This window comes from Osmerus eperlanus, chromosome 19, assembly GCF_963692335.1.
Source record: "Osmerus eperlanus chromosome 19, fOsmEpe2.1, whole genome shotgun sequence".
NCBI lineage: Eukaryota > Metazoa > Chordata > Actinopteri > Osmeriformes > Osmeridae > Osmerus > Osmerus eperlanus.
Window position 1 is genome coordinate 5675325 of NC_085036.1, and position 9104 is coordinate 5684428.

Consider the following 9104-nt stretch of genomic DNA (forward strand, 5'->3'; position numbering starts at 1 on the left):
TTTAACAATGATTAAACATGGACTTACCTGAAAGTGATGCACGGGCACCATCTCGCAGTCTCTTTCTTTCTTTTTTCCTTCTCCTGACTCCTGTTATTGCCCATTCCAAGATGGACTCTTTATTATGTCTATGTTAACACCCCTTTCGACCATTTTGTTTCCTTACAGGAACACGGCAGTAGGTAAAACAGGAGTTGCTTTTTGTGTGGACGGACAGAGAATGGAAAACTACTGGCCATGAGGGACATCATCAAGAAGGTAGGCAGCGCCAAGGAGAAGATGGAGCCAAAACATGAGCGAGGGAAGAAAGTTCCTTCAGCTTGGAGGAACAATATTTTCTATGCAATAGGTTGATGAGAGGATGTGACGGTGCAAAAGGAGCATTTCATCATTCTCCCTCTGTTTTTTTGTGCTCTTCCACTTTCTTTCTTTCCTTCTTTCTCTTGGTCAGGGGTTTCTGCCACCCATGCTGGTGTTTGTGCAGTCGACAGAGCGAGCGCGGGAGCTCTTCCATGAGCTGGTGTACGAGGGCATCAACATGGACATCATACACGCTGACCGTACACAGCAGCAGGTACGCACACAGGAAGGACCACGCCTGCACACTGTAATGATATGAACATTTAATGATTTGGCTATGTTCAGTTAAGCCTATGACCATCAGCTAGATGGCGCATGCGCAGAGCGTTACTAGAGGTTGACTCACGAAGTCGCATGTTTTCATGTTGTAAGCCCGTTGCATACTAGACATGATATATTCTGATATATAAAGAACCTTCTCTTCAAGTCGTTGTTTGTTTATTGAAGAACCCACGATACAAACAAAACATGGTGTCAGAAGATGGTCTTGAAGAGAGAGCACAACTTTGCCGAGCACGAGCCACGTGAGTGAGTAGCTAGCGAGTGGATTAGCGTTGACTCTGCCAGAGGACATCGTTAGCCTGCTTTCCGAGAGAGAAGAAGGACTAAACGAAGTGAATATGCAAGCGTTACAACCACCACCCAATCTACAGCTGACAGGTAATGTGGCTGAGAATTGGAGAAGATTTAAGCAACGGTTTCAGTTGTATTTATCAGCAGTTGGCGCCGACGAGAAGAATGCTAAAACGAAAGCATCAGTGTTCTTGCATGTTGTGGGTGAGGAAGCACTCGAAGTTTATAATAACTTTCAGTTCACTGAAGCAGACAAGATGAAGTTGGATAAAATACTGGAAAAGTTTGAAGCGTACTGTATTCCGAAAACAAATGTCACGTTTGAGAGACACAGATTTTTCACGTGTTCAGAAAACGGGAGAAACGATTGATCAATATGTGACCGAACTGAGGAACCGAAGTAAGACGTGCGAATTCGGAGGGCTAACTGACTCGCTGATAAAGGACAGACTCGTGTGATTGCGGATAATGGTGTACGGGAAAGGCTGTTGAGAGAACAAGATTTGAACCTGGAAAAAGCGATTGGAATGTGTAGAGCAGCGGAGACTGTGAAAACGCAAGCTAAGGAACTTTTCAGTGAGAGCTGCAACGTGGATGCAGTCAAGCGAGATGCACACAGAGCGTTCAAGAAGAGGAGCGGCCCCAACGGAAAAGTTGAAACTAAACAGGCGCATAGAGACGAACAGGAAAAGAAATGTGGACGATGTGGCACACAACATCCTCCTACAAGATGTCCAGCATTTGGTAAAATATGTCACAACTGCAATAAAAAGAACCATTATGCACGAAATTGTACCAATCAAGCAGAGCGGAGCAAAGTCCATACAGTGGATAAGAGTGACTCTGAGGAAGTTTATGTGGATGTAGTCACAGAGCAGAATGGAGATAAAAAGAACTGGATGCTGACATTACAAGTGAATAATACACACATCACAATGAAATTGGACACTGGAGCTCAAGCAAATGTAATATCAGAGACTGTGTTCAACAAAATTAGGCCGAGACCTAAATTACATGCAACAAAAGTGAAAGTAAGTGGATACTCAGGAGCAGCAATACCTGTAAAAGGAAAATGCATAGTTAAAGTGACACACAAGTACAGAGTACATACACTGGCATTCATTGTGGTACCAAAAGATGTACAGACCATATTAGGATTATCTGCTTGTGAGAGACTGAACCTTGTTAAGAGAGTGCTGGTAGTAGACAGTGACCAAGAAATGGATTATGATGAACTCATGAGAGAGTACAGTGACCTGTTCAAGGGCCTAGGATGCCTACCTGGTGAGCACACAATCAGAGTGGACAAGAATGTGCCGCCAGTAATCAATCCATGTCGGAAAGTACCATTTGCTCTTCAAAAGCCACTGAAAGAGGAGTTAGACAGGATGGAAGGACTTAATGTGATTGAAAAAATTGACGAGCCGACTGACTGGGTGAGTTCGCTTGTCATAGTGAATAAAAAGAACGGAAAACCAAGAGTTTGCATGGACCCAAGGAATTTGAACAGAGCAATTAAGAGAGAACATTTTAAACTTCCCACCAGAGAGGAAATTATGTCACAGTTTGCAAACGCCAAATACTTCAGCAAGTTAGATGCATCTTCCGGATTTTGGCAGATGAAGCTGGACACTGCAAGTTCAAAGCTGTGCACGTTCAACAGTCTGTTTGGCAGATATCGATTCCTTAGATTACCTTTTGGTATAGCGTCAGCACCCGAGGTGTATCATAAGACAATTCACATGATCTATGAGCATCTGGACGGAGTGGACACATCGATGGACGATATCATTGTATGGGGAAGTACCAAGGCTGAACATGATGAGAGACTGAGAAATGTGCTGGAGGCAACAAGGAAAGCAAATCTTAGGTTGAACAAAGAGAAATGCCAGCTTGGGGTGAGTGAACTGACGTTTGTTGGGGACATTCTGAGTAGCAAAGGAATTAGACCAGATCCCAGAAAAGTGTCAGCCATTGAGAACATGCCAAGGCTGCAATGTAAGAAGGATGTACAGAGGTTTAATGGAATGGTTAACTACATGGCGAAGTTCATACCCCACCTTTCAGAACGCATGGCACCCCTTAGACAGCTAACAGAAAAGAGAACAGAATGGGAATGGGACCACAAACATGAAAAATCATGGAGAGACTTAAAGACACAGCTCACATTGGAACCGGTGCTGAGGTTCTATGACCCAGCGAAGCCCATCAAAATCTTGTCTGATGCATCACAGAGCGGACTTGGAGCTGTCTTGTTGCAAAAATATGAAGATTGGCAACCGGTTGCATATGCATCACGTTCAATGACGGATGCAGAGACGCGCTATGCACAAATAGAAAAAGAGCTGCTGTGAACGTTTTCATCAATTTGTGTCAGGACAGGACATATCTGTTGAAACAGACCATAAGCCACTGATTGCATTGTTTCAAAAGCCGCTGAATGACTGCCCGCTAAGAATCCAACGAATGATGATCCGGCTGCAACGCTACGCATTGACTGTGATGTATACGCCAGGGAAGCTTATGTACACTGCAGACACATTGTCAAGAGCCGTAGATCCGAAAGAGCCAGCGAACGGCGCTATGTCAGATGATGTGGACACATGTGGACATGATTACAAGCGCAATGCCTGTGGCAGACGTGAGAATAAAACAAATAAGATCAGAGACTAGCAAGGATGAAACTCTGAAAGGATTGCGTCAAGTCATCATAGATAGATGGCCTAGCATTAAGCAAGGTTGTTCACCTGATATAACAGAGTACTGGAACTGCAGAGCAGAGTTGTCGGTAGTGGAAGACATCATCTACAAGGGTAGCAAGATTGTAATCCCAAAAAGTTTGCGAAAAGAAATGCTCAAGAAGATACACGCAGGGCATCTTGGGATTGAAAAGTGTAGGAAAAGGGCACGCGAAGTAATGTACTGGCCAAGTATCAATCAAGATGTGGCAAATGAGGTGTCGACCTGCTCAACATGCCTGAAATATCAAGCAAGCAATCCTGCCGAGCCGCTACTGCCGCACCCGGTGCCCGACAGGCCATACATGAAGGTGGGCGCAGATCTTTTTGCTTGTGCTGGGAAAGACTATGTTGTAGTGACTGATTACTATTTGCTGTATCCAGAGGTATGTAGACTGAGCTCCATGACAGCAGAGGCCGTGATAACAGCCATGAAGGCAGTGTTTTCCAGACATGGCGTGCCGAGTGAAGTGTTTACGGACAATGGACCACAGTTTTCCAATGCAAGCTTTAGACGCTTTGTGGAAGAATGGAATTTTGTGCACACAACATCGAGTCCTCACTACCCACAGTCTAATGGGTTAGTGGAGAAATCTGTTCAGACGGTGAAGAGACTGCTGTACAAAGCTAAGGATAATGGGACAGACTTTTACCAGAGCTTTCTGGTATACCGCACAACACCACTTGAGTGTGGTATGTCACCAGCGCACCTCCTCATGGGACGTAGGCTGAGATCAAACCTCTCTCCTTCTCCCTCTCAGAGAGAGAACGTTGTGAGTAGTTTCTGCTCAGGAAAGATCCGAGTGTTGATCTGCACAGCCCTGCTGACCAGAGGGATCGACTTCAAGGGCGTCAACCTGGTGATGAACTACGACTTCCCCGTTCGCCATCTCAGGGCGAACCGGCAGGGCCGGCCACTAAGGGAAGGCATTCACCTTCTTCACAGAGAACGACAAACCGCTGTTGGGCAGGTACAGCACCAAAGGGATTTAATTGCCGTCAACACAGACATCTCCTTTTTTCCCTTTCTAATCTTCTCCTTCTCTCTCCCTCCCTCCCTGAAGCATTGCCAACGTGATTAAGCAGGCCGGCTGTCCTGTACCAGACTACATGGTCTTCTTCAAGAAAATCCACAAGTGACCTTTAGACAGGAACACTTTTGTTCTTTGCTATTTAAGTGATCGTAGAGGAACTACACTGTAAACCCAGATTTTGTTTCTAATTAAACTTACGAGTAATCATTACTTATACTTTTATGTTTAGTTAAAACCTGCTATCTTTACTAAACAACATTAGTTGTTTGTACTATTTAGCTGAAAGATTCATTGCACTAATCATGTTTAGCAGAGATAACTTGGTATGTTTACTTTTATAAGAAAGGGGAGGGGGCTAATTCAAAAACCTGCCTGGTCACGTGACAAGACCAACGTCTAACGTGCGTCCAAGAGGCTCTACACTTTGCGGGAAGAGCACAGGCATCGGCAGCAGACCGTATCCAAGAAAGCAACCTTACTCCAAGTGGAATGGTTAGTATGTAAAATAACTACTGTAGCCTAGTTATCTTTTTGGGAATTTTTAATACCCAAAAGCTTGCAGATAATTTGTTGACGCAGCTTTTATTTCCGTCTAATTCGTTATTCCGTTATTGTTTGAACCTGTGCATGGTGTTAATACATGCTTATGCTAACACTAGCTAGCTAGCTACTCAAAAAGTGTCAGCTGAATGTTAAAGTTAACTTAGTGTTAACAGTCTGAGGACGGCTCACATACCGGCGAGTTTGCTCGACTGTATCATTTATAAAATAGTCATTTTACGCAATAGAAAAGCGATTCAACCGCTGTCGGGGCAAATTAGCAGTCGCTGTGGAGGTGTTTACGTTGTGGACACCCACAGTTGCTTGCAGCGCATTAATTCACTCGACCCATCCTTGGCCGCTCTCTTTTTCCCTCTCACTCTCAGGCCGGCTACACACTGGCTGCGTCGCGTGAGCGTGTCAGCTGCGTGGCGTGTCCGTTTATATTTAGGCTTCCATGTTAAAAGGTTAGAGCTTACACACTGCCTGCTAGAAATAGGACCGACGGCTAAATAAAAGAGGAAAAGATGTTTATATGTCATTTTGACACGAATACATATTAATAAATGGCATGTTGATGTTTGAAAGTCTCGAGGTTTTGACATAAATGCAGATATATGAATGTAATTAAAAAAAAATAGTAATAAATAATTATCGATTTTCATAATATTGCACCTGTCAATACAGAATTAAATATTCTGTAGTGTATTTTACCGTCAATACTGCCGACGTTGTCTTTGCTGTAATCAAATCAGTATATATTTATGTGTAACATGAAGTATACTGCTTGAGTGCAGTGGGAAACATATGTGTACAGACCATGGGTACAGACAAGGCTAGCAGCAGCAGCGTCGCGTCAGACACGTTTCTGGTGTGAGAAGACCGAAAAATCCACGCAGCTGACACGCAACAGAAATGCCATGCTCACGCCACACAGGCAGTGTGTAACCGGCCTCACACACACGCTTGTTTACAAAGGTGAAATCAACTACTTGCCCAACTTTCCAGATGGATTTGATCAGGCAGCCCTGGAGGGTGCCTGTAAAGACTTGGTTGATGAAATGCAGAAGAGAACACCAAATGGACCTCTTGTGAAACAGAAGATGGATCAGACATTTGCTCTGAGAAGAAAAGAGGTAGTGGAGTCGGAACCTGCCATAAGCACGATGGTGAAACGCTGGCCTGCCCTTTTCACTGAAGATCAAGTATGTTTAAGAAAGAGAACATAACAAATAATTATCTTTCTATTATTATATAATGTGTCTAGATGTATATTTCTCTTGTCCTCTTTAAGGAAAGCATTGGTATTTTTAATTTGGGGCATGATGTTTTTCATTTAAACATCAACATTTCAAATCATATAAAAAGGACATTCATGGATGTTTTTCAGGACAGCACTACTTTGCAGATGGCTTTGCTGCCTTGTATAGTTCAGTTGATCTAAATTCCGTTTTTTTTTTGTTCTATGTATTTTTCAGGTGTTCATGGAGTTCAGCAGGATTGTGGGCAAGAACCTCAAGCAGGAATTCTATGAGAGCATCGACCGGCACAGTCCTCGTCTCCTCGAGTTATTTCGATCCAAGAGAGGGAATGTTGGACAGTTGTTGACACAGATTTCACAACAGACTAATGTAATGGCATTGTTTTTCTCAGGTTTTGTATAAACATCATATCACAATGCTCCTATTAGTTGTATAATTCAATCCAAACATTGCTTGGCTTGTTTAAGCTTTCTTAGAGATCATTATTTGTTTTTCATTTTAGCTATCTAACTTGTGGTACTGTGTTTAATTCCCAAAAGACTACAGAGCCAACTGCGATCCGGACACAGGTGCTCAGAGGGCTTCCTATCATCCTTGGGGACAACCCCACAGACTTCTTCAAAGCAGGCTTTGTAAGTAAGCACTTGCTTTCTTATAATTTTTAATATTGTTTATTTTTCACCATGACACTCTTCTATTGATTAAAGTTGTTTTTCAAATGAGAGGTATAATGTAATGATTGTGCTCTTCTGTTTTTCTTTATTTAGGAATCTGATGATGACGATTCTTTTCGTGACCTTGACATTGGGATACTTCTCATTGAGCGTGAAAGTGCTGTGCTCACATCTTCCCAGCATCTCAGTCCAGCCTCGTTGAAAATCATCATTGAGGGAGAAGTCGTGATGGACAACATTCAAGATCTGCCAAAAGCAATGTGCATTCTGTTTGGACTCATGTATGCACTCCATCTTAACTACCCCAAGACTATGAAGCTCACATTTCAGTTCATCCAACAGGTATTACTCTTGTTAGGCCACACTGACCTAAAGCCGAAGCTACAGACTTTGAAAAATCAGCTCGCTATGTAAAGAGATGTCAAGTTTACTGTAAGAAGCTGTTGACAAAACTTTTTTTCTTACCTGTGGGGTAAACCTTTTTACTTTCTGTAAAACAAGTGGACGAACAGACACGCGTAAAACGCAGACACACACACACACAGACACGTACAACACCCACACACAACACACACAGACACGTACAACACCCACACACAACACACACAAACAACACTGACACACCTACACACCTTTAAATGCTGTAGGAAGCGTGCTGAAGGATGTGACTTGTGTGAAAATTAAAACTGAGAGGAGTTGTAGCAGAAAGACATAGGACATTATTGTTTCAGTTCTTCACCAATTTACTTAGATGGAATTAGATATTGTTCTGATATGATAGTCTGTTGGTTCATGCTCTGGCCTCCCTTCATTTAGGCAGATGAATCAGATCCTGTTTGCGTTTTCTTGTACATTTGAGTGGGGGTTTCTTGTCAATTTTGTTTTGTTAATGGATTTACCACTTTAATCTCAGGGGACATCCATGTTTTTTTCCTGTAAATTTGTGACATATTCAACACCTACACACGGACAACGCCCACGGACAACACACACACGGACAACACCCACACACAACACAGACACGGACAACAGCCACACGGACAACAGCCACACGGACACACCCACACACAACACACACACGGACACACCCACACACAACACACACACGGACAACACCCACACACAACACAGACACGGACAACAGCCACACGGACAACAGCCACACGGACACACCCACACACAACACACACACGGACAACACCCACACACATACACACAACACACACGGACAACACCCACACACATACACACAAGGACAACACCCACACACAACACAGACATGGACAACACACACATACACACACATACGGACAACACACACACTGACAACACCCACACGGACAACACACACAACAGAGACACGGACAACACACACAACACAGACACGGAAAACAGCCACACGGACACAGACAACACCCACACACACACACAACACAGACACGGACAACACACAAACACATACAACACCCACACACATAATTGTTTTTTAATTTATTTGAAATTACCTTTTTCAGATGAATCATTTCAGGGTGGATGTGTTAATGTTGACCTGATGTTAAGTTTGTCATAAGAAGATTGGCTGTGTTTGGCCATTTTTCTAAAAAATAAAATGCATTGGAGCATTTAGAGGTGTTTTTTGTTTTCATCCAATTAATTGAAACAATGTTTTATAACATACTTAAAAACAAATCAAAAGCTAATTAAATTAGAGGAAAATACAATAATTGTGTTAAATGATGAGTAGCAATAACAAGTCATAATAGCTAGTTTTATCTAATGATTTTGAATACACACTACTAATAAATATAAATACTAAACTTAAGGTTCCACGTTAATACAGCTCAACATGTTTAGTTTCAGCTTGTGTAAAAGCTTAAGGTTCCATGCTAATACAACGCAACATGTTTAGTTTCAGCTTGTGTA

The 9104-nt window shown here is 42.7% G+C and overlaps 2 protein-coding genes across 2 annotated transcripts; both read left to right on the forward strand.

The window, feature by feature from the left end:
- Positions 1-217: 217 nt before the first annotated feature.
- On the forward strand, positions 218-4811 carry LOC134040009 (probable ATP-dependent RNA helicase DDX52). Its single transcript, XM_062486229.1, has 4 exons — positions 218-258; positions 452-574; positions 4433-4575; positions 4736-4811. The coding sequence occupies exons 1-4, from the start codon at positions 238-240 to the stop codon at positions 4809-4811; spliced, it is 363 nt and encodes a 120-aa protein (XP_062342213.1). The 5' UTR covers positions 218-237.
- A 307-nt stretch (positions 4812-5118) lies between these two features.
- LOC134039188 (uncharacterized) lies at positions 5119-8805 on the forward strand. Its single transcript, XM_062484896.1, has 5 exons — positions 5119-5197; positions 6254-6450; positions 6724-6876; positions 7047-7139; positions 7275-8805. The coding sequence occupies exons 2-5, from the start codon at positions 6307-6309 to the stop codon at positions 7593-7595; spliced, it is 711 nt and encodes a 236-aa protein (XP_062340880.1). The 5' UTR covers positions 5119-5197; positions 6254-6306; the 3' UTR covers positions 7596-8805.
- The last annotated feature ends 299 nt before the right edge of the window (positions 8806-9104 follow it).

What these genes read in the sequence shown, in the direction of transcription:
- LOC134040009 (XM_062486229.1), top strand. Translation starts at nt 238, where the DNA reads ATGAGGGACATCATCAAGAAG. An exon ending in TGAGGGACATCATCAAGAAG is followed by an intron (nt 259 to 451) that starts GTAGGCAGCGCC and finishes TCTCTTGGTCAG; the next exon opens with GGGTTTCTGCCACCCATGCT. An exon ending in CGCCATCTCAGGGCGAACCG is followed by an intron (nt 4,576 to 4,735) that starts GCAGGGCCGGCC and finishes CCCTCCCTGAAG; the next exon opens with CATTGCCAACGTGATTAAGC.
- LOC134039188 (XM_062484896.1), top strand. Translation starts at nt 6,307, where the DNA reads ATGCAGAAGAGAACACCAAATGGACCTCTTGTGAAACAGAAGATGGAT. An exon ending in AGATTTCACAACAGACTAAT is followed by an intron (nt 6,877 to 7,046) that starts GTAATGGCATTG and finishes AATTCCCAAAAG; the next exon opens with ACTACAGAGCCAACTGCGAT. An exon ending in ACTTCTTCAAAGCAGGCTTT is followed by an intron (nt 7,140 to 7,274) that starts GTAAGTAAGCAC and finishes TTCTTTATTTAG; the next exon opens with GAATCTGATGATGACGATTC.